Source organism: Solanum tuberosum, unplaced genomic scaffold (assembly GCF_000226075.1).
Source record: "Solanum tuberosum cultivar DM 1-3 516 R44 unplaced genomic scaffold, SolTub_3.0 scf00004, whole genome shotgun sequence".
Taxonomy (NCBI): domain Eukaryota; kingdom Viridiplantae; phylum Streptophyta; class Magnoliopsida; order Solanales; family Solanaceae; genus Solanum; species Solanum tuberosum.
Window position 1 is genome coordinate 3,741,744 of NW_006238930.1, and position 18,989 is coordinate 3,760,732.

Consider the following 18,989-nt stretch of genomic DNA (forward strand, 5'->3'; position numbering starts at 1 on the left):
TATATTCATATTAATTGACGTTTAATATTAGGTTTTGAGGAAAAATGAGTAGTTAATGTTGGCGATAAAAGAAAAAAAATAAAATACTTTCATCTTTTTTTAATTTATTTATCTGATTTTGACTTGATACCAAATTTTAAAAAAATAAAAAAGGACCAAAGGTCCAAAAGATTTAGCCCAAATTCGGGCATTTTCTTGTTCTTGCTATTATTGATTTGTTTGTAGTCTTAAATACATTATGTGAAAAGCTATAACAAAAAGTTATAAAGAAAAAAAAAAGGCAATTAACTATATGAAAAATAAAACAAATAAATTTAAATGGAGGAAATATATTTTTCTGTTGATATGTTAAAACTTAAAATTGATAAATAAAAATATAATTTTAATATAGTGGAAGTAAAATGAATGCAATTTCATTTTAGCTTTCATATCCTTAATGTGTAAATAAATAAGGAAAAATGGTCTGATATACTCTTCAACTTTGTCATTTGGAGCTAATATGCCTCTTGTTATCAAAGTGGCTCATATATACACTTACCGTTATACAAACGGCTCACATATACCCCTATCGTTACAAAATGAGCTCACATATACCCTTCATTTAACGGAAGTGAAAAAATTAGTTTTAAATTTATATTTTTGATTTTTAACTTTCTTAAAAATTATTGAGGGGTATATATGATTCTTCTAGTAAAGTTCTAGGTTTATTTTAATCTTTTTCATACATAAATTATTTTTTGACTTCTTTGATTATAATTATTTGAGTTTCTTATTCTTATTTTATTTTTTTCTTTCATTCCTTAGAAAAAAATTTAAAACTATTTTTTTTGGCTATATTATAATTTAAAACTATTTTTTTTTGGTCTATATTGTAATTTAATTTTTGTATTTGAAGAAAAAAATTTGGTCATCTATAATAAGTTTTACAAGTGAAAACATAAATAAATTTGACCATCAAAATAATAAATTTAAATTAGTCATTGAAACAAAATAAAGTAAAAAGAATATATGTTTGAGGAGGATTAAATATATACTCAAATGGGATTATATATATATATTTTAAAAATAATAAAAAATCAAACTAAAATTAATTTTTTTCATTTCCGTTAGAGGAAAAGGGTATATGTGAGCCATTTGTATATAAGTAGGGGTATATATGAACTATTTTCATAACGAGGGATATATCAGCTCTAAATAACAAAATTGAGGAATATATCAGACCCTTTTTCTGAATAAATAAAGATGTCGAAACTGTTGTTTGTATTGCACCTTCTTAATTGCGAGTAGAATCTCTCGGTACTTTGGGACAACCGGAAAGCACCATTGGTTTTTAAGCATCAGCAGCCTCCACCACTCGACGTTTGTACTTTCCATGCTCATTTCTTTATTTTACTTACTTGTTTTCTTGCTTCAGTATTTCCCATTTTTCAATTAGAATAAACATTCTTCTCACTGCTCACTCTCTCTAGGCCTCAGACACAACTTGTCGGCAATGTTCTATGCCTTCTACTCTCCTCCTCAGTATGTCTCCTCCAAATCTTGCAATTTTTTTTTTTTTTTTTTTATGTTTTGAGTTCAAGCCTCTCTTCTTTCTTCTTATGTGTGTAATGCTTCATTTTTGTACTTTGATTTGCTTTTTGCTTTTTTTTTTTCTCTGCTTAACTTGATTAATGATTTCTATGGAACTTCATTTCATAATACATTTGATTTTACTTCCAACAGTTTGTTACTTACTTTTCTGATTTCTATGGGTTATTGATTGGCATAAGTATTTAAGGTGAGTGTTAAAAAGTCTATTGTAATTGTTTCCGGAAAGTAAAATGTGCTCTTTTGAAGACTGACAATGATATGTCATGGAAATATATGGAGTAGTAAGCCTGATACTCGAATCACGTGAACTCATTTATTCTGGAAGTTCTACTCACCTACTGCTGTTACTTTTTCTTTTTTTTGTTGCTGATTTCCTTATCCAAGTTAGGTTGCATTTATTGTGTTCAACAGTAGGTTAGTCCAGTTTAGAAAAGATAGAATCAATGTGCTTTGACAAGGTAACAAGTTGGTTTTGTTTTAGCCTTTGCAGGCTTTGTTAGAATTCCACTGAAAATCATTTTACATTTGTGTCTCGGAAATCATGGTTTCGGGACTGAGGGCGAAAACTAGGAAAGGTCCCTCAGTTCAAGTAGATTATCTAATTCATATTCAGGAGATCAAACCTTGGCCTCCCTCGCAGTCATTGAAGTCTGTACGTGCTATTGTGATCCAATGGGAAAATGGAGATAGGAATGGTTCTACTAGTCAAGTTGTCCCATTTTTAGGCTCTGGTGTTGGTGATGGAAGAATTGAGTTCAATGAGTCCTTTAAACTACCTGTGACACTACTGAAGGAAATTTCTAATAAAGGGGGTGATGGAAACAGTTTTCAAAAAAATTGCATTGAGTTCAACTTGTATGAACCCCGACGTGATAAGACAGTGAAAGGTCAACCATTAGGAACTGCTATTATCAATTTGGCTGAATATGGTGTTGTTAAGGAGGGTTTGAATGTAAGTGCCCCTATTAATTGCACAAGGGCTTATAGGAACACTACACAGGCCCTTCTCTTACTGAAAATCCAGCCATTTGAGAAGGGTCGTGTGAGCTCCTCATCTTCAAGTGACATTTTAACGAGAGAAGTGTCAATAGACCGTAATGGTGTTGAATCTGTGTCTACATTGACAAGTGAAGAATGTGCTGAGGAAGCTGAGATTGCCTCATTTACCGATGATGATGGTTCCTCGCACTCATCAGTTGCTGTTTCTTCTTCAGCTAATGGATCAAACTGTGGTTCACTACCACAAGGAGAGGTATGATGCTTACTTTTCAATCTAGTTTTGTACTATGCCGAATGTATACACCTTATGTGATACGAGTCCTTCCCTTATGTTGCTTCCAAATTGCATGATGCAAGGAACTTTTTCAGTTGTGTATGTTTAATACACACTTTGTATAGGAGATGGGACGTTACTTCATGATATCCCTTATCATATTAAACACAACTATTCCTTGTGCACATGTGCTTGACGTAATTTATGGTAGTTAATGCGCGGTATTGCCAATTCTGTAAACAAAAGTACAAAATACTGAGTAGCTTGACACCTAGCGATCATTACAGGATGAAGCTGAGGGAGTGAAAAGTAATCCTGGACAACATGAAGATGAACATCTTCTACATTCAAAGAAAAAGTCTGTAGATTTGGATGAGAAGCAAGTGGTGAAATCATTATCTGATTTGAAGGAAAGCCCATCTCCTTCTTCAACTGATTTGTCTTCTGATCTTGCATGGCTCTCAAGGAAAATAGGCGGTAGTGGTAGCAATAAATTTTCAACATCAAGTGAGAATGAGATAACTGAAAACTCTCAGAATCCGCGGGTGATGACCAAACATGTTGAACCAGTACAACGAATGGAAAGAATACTGGCTAACAGTGAAAGTGGTGGTGAAATATATACTCCTCAAAATTCTGAGGAAGGGAGGCTCAATAGTCATCTAGATCAAGAAGGCTTTCCAATTTCACATATCACAGATGAGAGTAAAAGCTTTATGAACTCAGCAAGTCATTTCTCCAGTTCTGAGAATGCTGATAATGCTTCTACTCCTGTTGTGGATAGGCATGAGGATGTGAGAGATATTGTTACCGAAAATGGTTCTTATGAGGATATAGAGAATTATCAGGAAAATGGAAAAGTACAAGAAATTGTCGAAGAGGAAGAAAGTGAGGATGCTATGAAGAATGACTCAGAAGAAAGTGACGTAAATTCTACTGACTCTGAGAATGCTTCTACTCCTCTTGGAAATAGACATGAGGATGTAAGAGCTGTTGTTACCAAGAATGGTTCTTATGAGGGTGAAAACAGTGAGAATTATCAAGAGAGGAGGCAAGAATCTGCTGCCCATAATAGAGAGAACTATCAGGAAAATGAACAAGTACAAGAAATAGTCGAAGAGGAAGAAAGTGAGGATTCTATGAAGAATGTCTCAGAAGAAAGTGACGTAAATTCTACTGACACGGACAGTTATGGATCAAAGAGTAGTATCCTGAATAATGAGAGATTAAAGCATGTAAAGTCAGTTAGGTCATCAGCAGAACCTAATAGAGTAAGAGGGTCTGTCAGGGGCAATCAACTTTTAGCACAAAATAAACAGATTAGTACTCAAGGTTTAGCAAACGAGTGGAAAGATCGAAAGGCGCATTCAACAATTCTTTTGGAAAGCAAACTCCATAAGTTGGAGCAAAGAGTAAAGATGGCAGAAGGAGAATTGAGAGAAGCTGCTGCAATTGAAGTTGGCCTCTATTCGGTTGTTGCAGAGCATGGGAGTTCCACAAATAAGGTTCATGCTCCTGCTAGACGCCTGTCGAGGTTCTATTTCCATGCTTGTAAAGATGACTCTCTATTGAAAAGGGGATCTGCTGCTAAAAGTGCCGTCTCTGGATTAATTTTGGTTGCAAGAGCATGTGGAAATGATGTTCCTAGGTACTTCCTAGTTTCCAATCATTTTTTGCATTTAACTAGCAGTTTTGTATTTTTAACTCCACACACATATAAGCTAGCACATTCTTACTAGAACAAGTTTTCAATAACAAGTACTCCCTCTGATTTAATTTGTTTGTCTGATTTTGACTTGACATGAAATTTAAGAAAGTAAAGGTACTTTTGAATAATGTGGTCTTAAACTAAAGATATGTAGAATGTACCAAAATGCCTTTTAATCTTGTGGTCTTAAACATGCCAAAATTGGAATTAAAGAGTAGCCAAAAAACTGAACAAAGGTATTCTTTTTGAAACGGACTATAAAGGAAAGTAAGAAAAACAAATTGAACCAGAGGGAGTATTTTGATATGAAAACCTAGCTGCAACCATATGACAGTACTTTTGAAATTCTTTCATACACTCATCTCCAAGCAACTTTGCAGACCTGTGATGGGTTATCTCTTGGTCTTAACATGAGTACACAACAAGCTATTTTTCAAAGGCTCAAGTACTATAATATCATCACCTTTTATTATGGAAGGAAGCTAAGTTGTATGCCCAAGAAAGTATTTATGATTTCCCCCTACTTATTCTTATTTTATGTCTGAGGACAGGTTAACTTTCTGGTTATCAAATTCGGTGGTGCTGAGAGCAACTATAAGCAAATTCCAGAGGCAGCTGTGTTTGCCTCGTGCTACTGAAACTATGCTTGGAGAGGCTGTTTCCAAGGACAAGAAAAATATATCTTCCCCACTTAAGTGGGAGACTTTTTCCAGCAATGTTATAAGGGATGATTTTTGTGAAAGTTTTGGTAATTGGGAGGACCCTCGTACATTTACGAGAGCACTTCAGAGAACAGAGGCCTGGATATTCTCCCTTATCGTTGAATCTATTTGGTGGCAGGTCTCTCTTCCAGGTCCATTTGAACTTTAAATTAGAAGAATATATTATCTAATTCATTAATACGACTGCCCTTTTATTTTTCCAGACTCTCACTCCACATATGCAATCTGGTGCTGCAAAAGAAATCCGCTTAAGTATGAATTCTTTGATAAGCAAAGTTTATAGAAGGACAGCAAGTTCAGATAATGAAGAGCATGGAAGTTATTCTTCAGAGCTTTGGAAGAAAGCCTTCAAGGATGCATGTGAAAGGATTTGCCCTGTTCGAGCTGGAGGGCACGAGTGTGGTTGTTTGCGTTTTCTATCTAAACTGGTACTAGCTGGCACATTGTCCTTCAATATCTATTTAACTAATTATTACATGTAATATTATTAGTCTGAGTAAAACTTAACATGCTTGATATTCTATAATATTTCTAGTTGCTGAGAATGTCATTCTTGTAACCAGATAATGGAACAATGTGTGGCTAGACTGGATGTAGCTATGTTCAATGCAATCCTTCGAGAGTCTGCTGATGAGATTCCTTCAGATCCTATATCAGACCCTATTAGTGATGCCGATGTTCTTCCTATTCCAGCTGGGCAGGCTAGCTTTGGGGCGGGGGCACAACTGAAAAATACGGTAAGAATTACAGTTGGATTTTGCCCGGTGAAATGAAATAGTAGAGTTTAGACGTGACGATAGATAGCTACTTTCCTGTTGCTATGAAAAGTGTTGTCACATAGAAGCCTTTGATGGAGGGGAAGTTTATATTTCATTAACCTTCTTTTTTACTTATCAAAATAAATCAGCCACCTCACTTTTCCCCTCTTTTGTATCCAATATAAAGGGAATTTTCAAAATCAATCGTGCCTCATTCAATTACAGAGTTGTTTACCAATTACAAACCTATTATTTTTCCTAACTAATTTTTTCCCTATTTGTACATTCAACCCCTAATTTTCTGCATGTACGTTCTAATGGACATTACGTAGATTTCATGGGCAATGTTTGTGAAAAATTATTATTTATCCTTTGATAGAGATGCAATTTTTTTCATGTGGATCACAGGTTGGGAATTGGTCCAGATGGCTTACTGACCTTTTCGACATTGATGATGGGGAATCACTAAAAAATAGTAATGAAGAGAATGGGAGTAAAGAACTTGACACCTCTGCAAAGTCTTTCTACCTTCTAAATGCATTGAGTGATCTTATGATGCTTCCGAAGGATATGCTTTTAAGCAGGACAATGAGAAAAGAGGTCAAACTCAGAACCCAAACCATTTGATCTATTCTTCGTTTCTTTATTTTTTCCCCTCTTTGATATGGTGCTGTTTATTTCTTCAGGTATGTCCGGCACTTGGTCCATCACTAATAAGAAGGGTTCTTAATATATTTGTTCCAGATGAGTTTTGTCGTGATTCAATACCTGAAGCGGTATTTGAGGTTCTTCTTTCAGAGGTAAGTTCTTCAGCTTTATCTGGAAAATATTCGTCGTTTATTTTCCAAGTTGGAAGTTGAAGCTAAGGTAGTAGCTGGAGTATAATGTCAAGCATTTTATCGATGAAGTAAGTCTTACAAGTCATATTTGTTTCCCCATTTTCTTGGCTAGGAACCTTCTGAGGCTGAGGATGATTCTGTTACAAACTACCCATGCACAGCAGCTCCTGTGGCTTATATGCCACCTCCAATAGCTTCAGTAGCCGGTATGTTGGGTGATGGTTATAGCTATTCTATGTTGACAAGAAGTGCATCTTCAGTGCTCAAAAAGTCATACACAAGTGATGAGGAGCTTGAGCTATTGGATTCACCCTTGAATTTTATCATTAGCGATGGCACTGAAGCTTCACATTCTTTAGCAAAACAGAGTTCCATGCCAAAAAGTAGTGGAAGGCAGAGGTACCAACTCCTTCGGGAGGTTTGGGATAACAGTGAGTAAACTGAGTAGTTGTGGTGTTAAAAGATCGTTCTTGCTTTTCATCTGAAGTAAGATAGGGATCAACGATGAGAGTATGATTTGTGGATTTGAGAAGCACTTGTTATGTATCTTCACGTGTAGATATTGAAGGAGTTAGGTGTCTGTAGAAATATTTGATAAACTTGAATGGAAAAAAGGTGTTCTTCTTTCCATTTTGTGATTGAGTTATTGCAGTTGTTCTACTGCTTCATAATGTATACTAGTTTTCATAGTTATTTCACCAGTATAAACTTACTGACCCCAAATTGCTGCCATAAAGGGTTTTGAGTCGTTTGAAATTCTACTACAAAGTTAACACAGCAAACCACACTCAATAGTAATATAGATAAGAACATTTTACAAACTCTGTTTTCTGCTAGAGATTCATCGCTATAACATGGTTACACTCTTAAACAAGAATAAAACAATAACTAGCTCTACATTCCCGGTCAAAACTGATTTTGATACACTCATATCACTGCACCTAATATACTTGCAAAAAGAATTAAGTATCACAGGAGAATCAAATCAGCATCCTGCAGTCAACTGTGTCGAACCAACTGCACTCATCATGTGCTGAAGTTGCAATGCAGCCAAAAGTCCTCGCCATGTTTCTGCAGGCCCTCCTGCTACTTGATAATTGAGGAGCTTTTTCTGCTTCCGATAGTATTCTTCTAAGCGTTTGATCTTCAAAATTATATACAGAACAATAACATGTATTAGTTGCCTTGTAGTTCAACTGAGAAAACAATGAGAAATAACTCTGCGGCATCAAGGCCACCTTAAGATGGTAACAATCATCATTACATACACAATACCAAAATATAAAGCTGAGACTAGATTTGGATTCATCATCTGTGAGACACATGCAACGCATTTATATATATAAATTAAGGCACAGAGTAAATGTGAATGCATAACGAATTGAGTGAGAACCAAAGGAAGCTAGTGTTTGAGATATATTTTTTGACATTGTTATATAAACTCTTCCCAACTATGGATCATGAACTCACCACATTAGCTTTAATTTCTGTCAAAAATATTTTGTTCATATATTTAGAGTAATAGAACTGCTAGGCAATCTCAAACCCTAGCTTTCTCAAATGTTTTGTGGCTACTGTTATTCTTAATTAACTTGTAGTAAAATTTACAATATGTCAGATAGATACCTGTTCATCATGATCATATGGCTTCTCTTTCCAGGCACCATCCATGACCCTTGAAGACATTAAATTACTTCTTTTAAGGAGTTGATCTTCAGCTGCATTGCTTCTATCATTCTTTGACACATAACATGAGTCGGAACACTTGAGATTCAGAACTAAATCTATGTCCACAACTTTGTCAAGGATTTCCTATATATATATATATATTGCACAACAAAGCATGAGAAACGACTTAGAAAAATAAAGAGGGCTTAAATGAGCAGGGAGAGGTATACATACAGCCTGAAACATTGTACGAGGAATTCCATCTAAAATGAACCCATTTTCACCTCTACAATAACCTTCTTCTAGCCTCTTTGATAACAAATCAAAAATAACTTCTTCTGGAACAAGCTTTCCCTCATTCACAACACTTGATATCTTCATACAACCATAATTATTTCAAACAAATTAAAGCATCGTGTCACAGTACTAGATCAAATAAAAGAGTGTTTTTTAATGCTTTGGATTGAAAATATTGTACGAGTATATAACTTGAATTCTAAATAAAAACTGAACCTTCTAATGAAAGTACTATTCCAAATCATCCATCAAAACTGTTGCGTATGCAAACAAAGTCTCATATGGGAAGCTACATATAAGATCTTAATGGTATGAGATCTTTTGAGGAAAACCGTACTGTAAAACGTTGTTAAAAGAGAAATAAATAGGTACCTTGTTATAGTGAGGGTTGAGTTCTTGACGTACGAGAGAGCCCATGGAAATATATGGAACGTCAACAAGTTTGGATAGCCATTGGGCATACACGTGTCTCTGCGTCATTGGATCACCCATGATCAGCCACTGTACTCCTCTCCGTGGAACTGATCCTGATGGTTCCTCCTCATAGTCGTAATCGAAGTGAGCTGCAGCAGCTGAGCCGTAGGCCCGAACCGACTTGCTTGAAGCGGCCAGAAGAAATGGTCGGGCTGAAACTCCCAGGAAGCTCAGCATTGCCATGGCCTGTGGGGAAAAAAAAAAAAAAGAGTGTAAATGGTGGTTGATTAAAAAATGGGAATAATGCTGAAAATGTGTAGGATTTAGGTGGATGGCATGAATGAAAGGAGTTGACCAAGAAAGAAGGTGGATGTTTTTAAAAAAAAAACTAGACTCGGTCTTAGGACTCCGATTTTCTTTGAGCTAGTCACAGGGCAATCAAATTAGTCGTTTAAAAAATGGATTTTATTCTTTAATTTATTTTTCACATGGACATATTTAAGATTATAAAAAAATTAAAAATATTTTACAATCTTAATTTAAATTACAAGATTTAAAGATTTTTTTAATTTTCTAAATATCGTAATAAGTTCAACTCGGATAAACAAATTAAAATAAAAAATATATATTCATATATCATTAACTTCTCTCCACAGACAATGGACAACAAAATTACACTGTCACTTCAGTCTTTCTAAAAATGAACTTGACAGTGTAATTTTGTTGTCCACGGAGAGAAGTTAATCTCTTAAAAATAAACTGAATTAGTGAAATATAATATTTTATAATTAAAACTTCAATAACTATACAAAAAAATTCTATAGACTATATTTTTTCTGATATTTGAAAAATATTCTAAAATACTGATCAACATCATTTAACTTTTAAAAATTATACTAACTACCTTGAAGAGTAACAGAGAATTGGTGGGCGTGGGGCATGTGCTATTGTAAATGACATGTGGACCTCGTGGAATATTATTTATTGTGTGTTTAAACTTTAAATTGATAATTTATAAAATAAAGGGAAAAAGGATAAATATAGCCCCGAACTATCATAAATGGTATGTTAATACCCTTCGTTATACTTTAAGGTTATATATACCCTTACCGTCAATATTTTGAATCGTCTATACCCTTAAGACTAACAGATTGACACATGGCATCATCTAAATAATTTAACTGATTTTATTTTTTTATTTATCCAAAAAATTGAGAACCCACCTATTTTTCATAACTTACCCACCCATGACCCAAATTAAAATACCATGACATTTAAAATTAAAAATAAAAAGCATAGTTGTTCATCTCCACTAAATATCAAATACAAGGAAAAATGTTTTTCAATTCATTTTCATTGGCACCATTCTTCAAATCTCACAAACAAAAACACAGAAGCATATTATTTCAATCAAAATCAAGAAACCAATTTAATTTTTTTTTGTTCAAATCAATTTATTATTGTTGAAAGGGGTTGGAAACAATATCACCATTGATGGACAAAGCTTCAAGCTTAAAAATGGGTCTACAATCGAATCAAAAATTTCAAACTCAAATTGATTTATTGTTATTAAAAGGGGTTGAGAAAATACTACCACCATTGATGGACAAAACTTCAAGCTTTAAAGTGGGTCTACGATCTAATCGAAAATTTCAAGCTCAAATCTATTTGTTTATTGTTGAAAGGAGTTGAGAAAATACTACACCAATCACCATTGATGGACAAAGCTTCAAGCTTAAAAATGGGTCTACAATCGAATCAAAAATTTCAAACTCAAATTGATTTATTGTTATTAAAAGGGGTTGAGAAAATACTACCACCATTGATGGACAAAACTTCAAGCTTTAAAGTGGGTCTACGATCTAATCGAAAATTTCAAGCTCAAATCTATTTGTTTATTGTTGAAAGGAATTGAGAAAATACTACACCAATCACCATTGATGGACAAAGCTTCAAGCTTTAAAGTGGGTCTACAATAAAATCAAAAATTTAAAGTTCAAATCGATTTGTTATTGTTGAAAGGGATTGAAAATATTCTTGAAATAGATAATGTACAAAACACCCAATAACATAGATTCCTACTAAGCTAAATAAAGATGAAGTTTTCTTTTTTTTGTTAGCAAGCATAAAGTCTACAGATTTAAAGAATTCGAAAGACACCAAATGACAAAACTTGAAGGGATGTTACATGTTGAAACTGGATGGAATGGGGAAGATACAAAGTTTGAAGTAAAAGTGAAGAAGAGAGTAGTTTTAGTGAACAAGTCATCTTCTTTCTTCAAAATGAGTTCTTGATTCCATGGTCATGGTGGGTTGAGAAGAAGAGGGATGGTTTTTTGATGAAAATGAAGAGTGGATTTTGGCACCACCCATTTTGATTGTGGGTCGGGTGGATTTTAAATTTTTGGGTAAAAAATAAATAAAATCGGGTAAATCATTTAGATGAAGTCACGTGTCCGTTCGTTAACTTCAAGGATATACACAATCCAAAAGAATGACGGTAAGGATATATACGATCTTAAAGTATAACGAAGGGTATTGATAGTTCGGGGATATATTTGTCCTTTTTCCCTAAAATAAAAGAACCGAAAGAAAAGTAAAAAAAAAAATCAATGAAAACGCCCACCGTGGGGCTCGAACCCACGACCACAAGGTTAAGAGCCTTGCGCTCTACCAACTGAGCTAGACGGGCTTGTTGGTAAAGTTTACGACTTTTACTAATTACAACAAACTACTCTGATATCAGATTAAGTTATATTCTTCCCGTCCGGACCCCACCTGCTCAAAAATATTACTCCAATTAATAAGTAGTCAATTAATAAGAGCTTCGAGAAAAAATAAACTGATAAATAAAAAAATTGTTTGGACTTTGAACTATTATTCCTCCTTTGGGTTTCCTAGTCTCCTTCCCCATGACTCGGTACATTAGAATCAGCTTCTTTCTAGGTTTCTTCCCAAATCGTCTATTAAACCGTGCACACCTGAAAGTCCTGCCTACAATTTCCACCGGTTGCCCTTACGCATGCCACACGGATTCTGCCGCGCTCAATATATATATATATATCTATATAAGGTTTCAACAATGTACTTCCTTACCAATTCTACTCTTGCAACCTTTCTATTTGCCTTATTGGACAAATTCCATAACACACCAGAACAATATACATATTTTTCTTGTTCTCTTCATTGATTATAAGACTAATTCATGGCAGAATACAAACAGCACCAACGCCTATTTGACCGTTTTGATGAGAACAGAGACGGGAAAATATCAGCCGAGGAGCTTCAACAGTGTGTCCATTTGATCGGGAAAGACATGTCATATGAGGAAGCAAAGGCTGCAGTTGAGCATAATGATTCAGACAACGATGGCTTGTTGGATTTCGAAGATTTTGTGAGATTAATTGAAGGTGGAAGTGAAGAAGAGAAGGCACACGAGTTGAAGGAGGCGTTCAGGATGTATGAAATGGAAGGATGTGGATGCATAACGCCCGAGAGTTTGAATAGAATGCTTGCTAGATTGGGAGAATCAACAACAATTGATGAATGCAGAGGAATGATTTGCCGATACGATATTGATGGCGATGGTCTCCTTAATTTTCATGAGTTTGAGATTATGATGCGTTGCTAGTATTACTGGGCCGTTGATTTCTCAAATGCTCACTCAACTAATAGTTATTATCTCACAAAGTGACTGTTGAGAAATCAACTCTGATACCAAGTTAGACACCTAGTTGTTTGCCCTTGCTACTTTTCACATTGTTTTGATTCTTCATTCTTTCAGTCTTTTGGTAGATCTGTGTATGACTCATTCTTTCTGTATATTCGTACCAGGTTACATATACTTATTTGTAATTTCTCCATTAAAACCCATAGTTTGTGCTTTTCATGTTTGGTAACACTACTACTATGATCTGTAATATACGTTTCGTTTTACCTTTGGGATGTCCTTTGAATCGAGAACTTTTTATTAAAAAGTCAGAACATATTTGAGAAATGAACTGAAAATTGATCGACAACAGTAGCTACATAAGAAGATGACTATTGATTAAAAGTAGCTATATATATAGTTACTAAAGTACATACTATTTACAAGTAACAGTAATAATATGCAGAATAAACTCTCTTCTCCTATTTTGCCTTGAGTACATAGGAAATCCAGAATTATGACTCATAAAAATCTTACAAGAAGTTAAACACCTGAAAAACTAGCCACTTTACAATTCACAGAATCACATGGTAGTACTGGTGGCATCAGCCTTGAACAAAGGTTTGCAAGAGCTTTCGGAGATTATGAGTTGCTCCTCCCTTTCCAGTAATATTTCTTCAACCAATCTTGACAACTTCTCCACAATTTCACCAGCATTTGGTCTTAATGACGGCTCTTCCTCCACACATGCTCTAGCCAAATTTGCCAATGTCACTGCTGCATCAAATGAATAATTCTCTCCCAACGCGCTGTCTACCCATTCCCTTAGCTCATCAGCATTCTCTGACTCCAAAATAACCTTTATTTTCTCAGAGAGGGCAACTTCATCTTCTCCTTCAGTACCATTGCCACTTCTTATAGGTGTTTGGCCTGATAACACCTCAAGTAATATCACCCCGAAAGCAAAGATATCAATGCTCGGGGTTATGATTTCTTGTTTAAGGCACTCTGGCGCCAGGTAACCTTTTGCAACATCATCTTCAACACATCGAGCCATACCAAAATTACCAACTTTAGCCTTGAACTCTTCATCAAGAAATATGTTCCGGCTCTTTATATTACCATGAACATAAACAGGATCCATGATATGGTGCATAAATTGCAAGGCAGTGGCTACATCTAAACAGATCCTTAGCCTCTGATTCCATGTCAAGAAACAATCACATGAAGCAATGAATTGATTTTTCATTGCTAGACCACCATGAAGCCAGTCCTTCAATGAACCATTTTTCGCGTATTCAAACACCAAGAATGAATCAGGACCCTCTGTAACACACGTCCCTAAGAGCCTAATGATATTTGGGTGATGATGAATTGCATCGTTGAATAGCCCGAAATCTATTTTTGAGATACTGCTAGTCTCCATCTGTTTGATTGCCAAATTTTTACCACTGATCCGGCCATGGAATACAGAATCCTCGATAAGATTCGAGGAATCAAATTCCTCTGTTGCTTTCTTTATCTCTTCAATAGTATAGGTCTCAACCAATAGCTTATGTGGTGTGGCATCAATAATCTGACCATCAAGATCATTTTGAGACCCGTCGAATGAAACTTTCTTTTCACTAGTAGTTCTCACACTCAAACTTAACTTTTGTAGCTCCGTATCTCCTTCCTTACTCAAATTATTCCTTTTCCTCTTGAGAAAACAAAACAAGAAAACTGCTGCGAGCGCAACAATTGCCACGAAAGCAACCACAGCAACAGCAATATAAACTCTCATCATCCGAATTTTGGTCTTCTTTTTATGTATTTTAGATGACGCGATACTTGCTGCTGGATATCCCAAATTCGGCTGCTGAGGTTTCGTGAATGATTCAAGTTTGGGTTTACCTGTTGAGACATGATATAATTAAGAACTTAAACTTGTTACCTGTTGAGACATGATATAATTAAAGTGTGCTCGCTCTTACCTTCGAGAGGGATCAAAAGTGTTGAAGGTGGTGAAAGTCCTTCAGGTCTAAAACTGCCTCCTTGTGATCTTCGATTGACATCAATTATTCTTTCAGCAGTCGTATTGAAGCTGATTGCTAAGGCTGCAATCGTATCGCCTTGCTTCACTGGATATGAGAGCAGAAGTTTCGTCCGCAGACTAATTTCTTCTGGAGAAGGACAAGCACATCTCAATGGAATCGACAACAGAATTTTCTCAGAGAGACCCCAAGGGGTAACATTTGGATTTTTCTCCTGAATTTTTTTACAAGTCGTTAAACCTTCCAAAGATTGAGCAATGCTGTAAAAGCTCTCACCTTTAATGGTGGTTTTCGTTAGCGCTGATTCAAAGAAACCACCAATGCATTTACAATCTAATGGAATTATTAAAGGCTGATCAATTGCAAGAAACTCTATATCAGGAGAAAATCCATTTGCTTCTCCGAGAACGTATCGATTGATACCTAAATAAGAGCTCAGATTGAAAAGAGAGTCGTAAAATGAATTAGTACGAAGAATTGCAAATGTCCCGCATTGTATAGGATGCACGTTATGGTCACATCGATAGCCAGAAGCAGATGGAGATTTGGACTCGCAGCTTAACAAGTCCTCTCCAAGAACAGAAAGAGTAACAAATAGTAAGAAAAATAGGAAAGCCCAGAATTGAAAAGCGACTATCATAGTTTAATTAATTGAGTGAAGGACCACTCTATGGATAATGGAAGGGCATAAAAAGGTTGGTCTATGGCAGGGCAAAGAAATGAATATTTTGGATCTGTACAAATCGGCGTATAAAAAGGTAGAATATTTCGGACAAGAGTCTTGGATGCTACAATTCTTGTTTATATTTTGAGTCTGCACTTGTTTCTGGCTACTCTTTGTGATTGTTTGGAAGCCGGTAAGAATTATGCAGGTGTTAATAATGTTGTATTAGTTATTTCATCTTCTACTCCGCATAAGCTAATACATCAATTCCCTCCTAATTTATACTATGTGTATTAGTTATGCGGGTTTCTCAATTACAAACCAAACGTCATATTAATTTTAATACATGAATGCTACCAAACAAACCCCATGTACATTTTAAATGGCTATCCGTCATGATTATCCCCTCAGCCACCTTAACATATTCTTTTTGGTTTTCGAAACTTTGTATTTATAATTTATGCGCATACATGAACTTGGAAAAAGGTCATCTTGCCTTGGAAGAATATTGAGCAACAAATGAATGTACAAACATTGGGGTAAGAAAAGCAAATGAAAATCTGTTAAAAGTTTAGAAAACCAAGTTACTAGTAAGTTAATTGACCAGTGGGGCGGTCGGGAAGACCCCTCGTATGGCTAAATATATGTTTGTTATAGGAGATTTCTATATTGGAGTTAGCGATATGTGGTCACTTGGGAACAGTTATATGTATGAAGAAGAGTTAACCACATAATAGGGTATTAGGTTAGTATCTGAGTGGTTGTGTGCGATTAGGGCAATAGGTAGTTGAGTTCAAATCGGTAGTTGTACCATTTCACTTGTAGTTTCTTGTCCTTCAATTTATGTTATTAAATGTTGTTTTTTGTACTTTGATTATCTTATTATTTTGTTGTAGCGATTGTTCAGAATACCATGTTATGCTTTGATCACTTTTGTTACTTCTTTTTCTGAACTACTTAAGACTGATTTTCCTTGAACCGAAACAACCTCTCTACCTCTAAGGTAGGATAATATATGTGTACACTCTACTTCCTCAACCAATATCACACACCAAGTGTTCAACATGTCTCCATGCGCAAATTAAATCGAAATCATAATTTCAAAGAATTAATTCAGCGTAATATATACTCTCTTGTCTTAAGTTGAGGGTATGATAAGTGACGCATACAATGGACGAGCACTATATGCTAACAAAAAAACTCTCATTGACGAGACCTCCCGTCCTTTGCATGCATAAAGCTAAGGCATTTAAGAGACATTTCAATTTAAAAGATGATGACTCAAAATTCCATCTCCACCTATATATCTATAACCTACATTTCATATGGACCATTTCTAAGAATGTATCCAAAAAATTTAGTCTATGATCAATTCTGAATTTTAAAAAAATGCAACTTACTAGTTTATATATTAAGTGGAGAGTTATTTTGGACAAAAGCTAGATTTCTTTCATGTTTTTGGAGAAAATGTGGAAGAAGAAAGAAGGTGCACGTGAGATCACATGCCGACCACCATTCAGCAAAGCTATAGATAGATAAGCAATAAAGAAATGAAAAAGGCCCATACATACATAAACAGAGGTGACAAGTACGAGATCAGCATTCCCATTTCTGAGGCCAAAGGGAAAAAAAAAGGTTTCTTTTGTCGATAGACCCACATGACCAAGCTAGTGCTAGTAGTAATACTTAATATATTAGTAGATGTTAGAAATTTGGAAAACGAGTTTCACTAATTCAATCTTCACCAACTGTTGAGGAATCAAGGGTCTTAAGTACTAAAATTAGTTTATTAAACATGATTCGCGCAAAAGTAATTATTTCATTCATTAGCTTAGTTCATTTTGATGTGTTCAATTCATTTTATTTAAAAGTTAGGCTACTTATGCTGTTCATTTTGATTTGTCAATTTTTTTAAAAGTTGTTTTATATTGTAGATTGCCATAATAAAAAGGGAAAAAAATATTTCATGATTAAAAACATTATAAGAGTAATGTAACCTAACCCTTCCATTTTAACACTTGTAGTAGTGGAAATTGGGCAGCTGAAACTACACATCATCCTTAGAGTTTAATTTAGTGTTCCTAGAAGAAGAACGCACATAAGGTCAAAATAATAATGGATCTGATTTTTATTGGAAAATTACCAACTTCAGCAGATCGAATAAATATATTGTCATCAGAATTGTATCTTTTTTCAACCCCATCTAGACAAACTTTTCACAACTTCTCGTATAGTCAAGCTGACTAGTTGGATCCATTACTTGTTAAAATCTCCCTGAAACTATGATCCTCTTGGATTTTATGCCTTCTGGTTCAAAATAATGTGCACAAAGCGAGACAATTTACCTAAGATGAGAAAGCATAAATCACACGATTTTTTAAGTTTTGCTAATTTCTGAATTTATAGAGTAAACTCGGGGAAAATAAGTTGAAATCATTAAAATAAAAAATAAATTAAAGTTTATTTAGCTATTATACAACTCAGGAAGTAGAATGAAATTTAGTTATTTTGCAGTGTATTTCTACTAATTAAAGGTTATAATGCTTGCAGAGTAGAACTTAGAGCAAATTTTAGGAATAACAAACATAAAAATTATATTAGTGTTTTGTAGCTACAATTTTGCTATTTGCGCTCCATAGCAAATAAATATTATGTATATATATCAATGATTGTGTTGTTATCTGCATAAAATTTGAATTTGTCTACAATTGAATCGAGTTAAAACATTTGTATTTGTACATTAAATCTCTCAAATTTCTCTCTCTCCCGCTTTATACAAACACCAATTATACATTGTATTTTGTATAATTTATGTTTGTATAAAACGAGAAAGAGAGAAAGGCAAAAGAGAACTGAGCAGAAGAAGATTTGTATTTGTATAATTATAAGTGTATAGGAAGAAGAGATATGTAGTTGTATTTGTATATACAGCTCTCTCTAGCTTTATACAAATACAAACACAATTTATACATTTGTGTTTGTATAAAGTGAGAGAGGCGAGCGAGAGAGAGGTGAATGACAAAAAGTTTGCTACGAATTGTAATTAAATGAAACTATAGCTATAACATTTATTTTGAATTAATAGTTTGTTATAAGGAAAAATGTTATTTAAACGGATAGTTCACTGACATCTTTACCAGGTGTGAAATGCATGAAAGTATATAGAGCAACTTTCACATATAGCAAACACAAAATTCATATTTGTATGCTATAACAAAGTTTGCATAAGTGCACTCCATAACAAACATATATATGTATAATTCGATATACATATACAAAAAAAATAGTTGTATAATTCGCTATACATATACAAAGAAAGCAGTTGTATACAAAAGATCAATTGTATAATTTGTGCATATATAAAACGAGAAAGA

General features: G+C 34.6%; 4 protein-coding genes and 1 non-coding gene across 7 annotated transcripts; 2 read left to right on the forward strand and 3 right to left on the reverse strand.

The window, feature by feature from the left end:
* Nucleotides 1–1,357: 1,357 nt before the first annotated feature.
* On the forward strand, nucleotides 1,358–7,523 carry LOC102601194 (uncharacterized). Of its 2 annotated transcripts, none has more exons than XM_006338623.2 (9): nucleotides 1,358–1,521; nucleotides 2,072–2,842; nucleotides 3,151–4,511; nucleotides 5,123–5,411; nucleotides 5,497–5,721; nucleotides 5,857–6,030; nucleotides 6,460–6,651; nucleotides 6,738–6,851; nucleotides 7,003–7,523. In XM_006338623.2, the coding sequence occupies exons 2-9, from the start codon at nucleotides 2,132–2,134 to the stop codon at nucleotides 7,327–7,329; spliced, it is 3,393 nt and encodes a 1,130-aa protein (XP_006338685.1). In that variant the 5' UTR covers nucleotides 1,358–1,521; nucleotides 2,072–2,131; the 3' UTR covers nucleotides 7,330–7,523. The 2 variants fall into 2 exon arrangements, with proteins under 2 accessions (XP_006338685.1, XP_015163173.1); XM_015307687.1 differs by having other exon boundaries at nucleotides 2,081–2,842.
* Nucleotides 7,524–7,662: 139 nt separating this feature from the next.
* LOC102601533 (probable adenylate kinase 7, mitochondrial) lies at nucleotides 7,663–9,648 on the reverse strand. 2 transcript variants are annotated; one of them, XM_006338624.2, is made up of 4 exons: nucleotides 9,228–9,648; nucleotides 8,793–8,933; nucleotides 8,517–8,702; nucleotides 7,663–8,034 (listed from the first exon to the last, which is right to left on the reverse strand). In XM_006338624.2, exons 1-4 carry the CDS (start codon nucleotides 9,510–9,512, stop codon nucleotides 7,876–7,878), a joined length of 771 nt encoding a protein of 256 aa, XP_006338686.1. In that variant the 5' UTR covers nucleotides 9,513–9,648; the 3' UTR covers nucleotides 7,663–7,875. The 2 variants fall into 2 exon arrangements, with proteins under 2 accessions (XP_006338686.1, XP_015163178.1); XM_015307692.1 differs by lacking the exon at nucleotides 8,793–8,933.
* Nucleotides 9,649–11,888: 2,240 nt separating this feature from the next.
* Nucleotides 11,889–11,961, reverse strand: TRNAK-CUU (transfer RNA lysine (anticodon CUU)). Its single transcript has one exon. It is a non-coding gene; the product is annotated as a tRNA-Lys (tRNA).
* A 382-nt stretch (nucleotides 11,962–12,343) lies between these two features.
* LOC102601867 (putative calcium-binding protein CML19) lies at nucleotides 12,344–13,205 on the forward strand. Its single transcript, XM_006338625.2, has one exon. The coding sequence runs from the start codon at nucleotides 12,475–12,477 to the stop codon at nucleotides 12,898–12,900; it is 426 nt and encodes a 141-aa protein (XP_006338687.1). The 5' UTR covers nucleotides 12,344–12,474; the 3' UTR covers nucleotides 12,901–13,205.
* A 296-nt stretch (nucleotides 13,206–13,501) lies between these two features.
* LOC102584774 (protein LYK2) lies at nucleotides 13,502–15,591 on the reverse strand. Its single transcript, XM_006338742.1, has 2 exons — nucleotides 14,892–15,591; nucleotides 13,502–14,811 (listed from the first exon to the last, which is right to left on the reverse strand). Exons 1-2 carry the CDS (start codon nucleotides 15,589–15,591, stop codon nucleotides 13,502–13,504), a joined length of 2,010 nt encoding a protein of 669 aa, XP_006338804.1.
* Nucleotides 15,592–18,989: the final 3,398 nt, after the last annotated feature.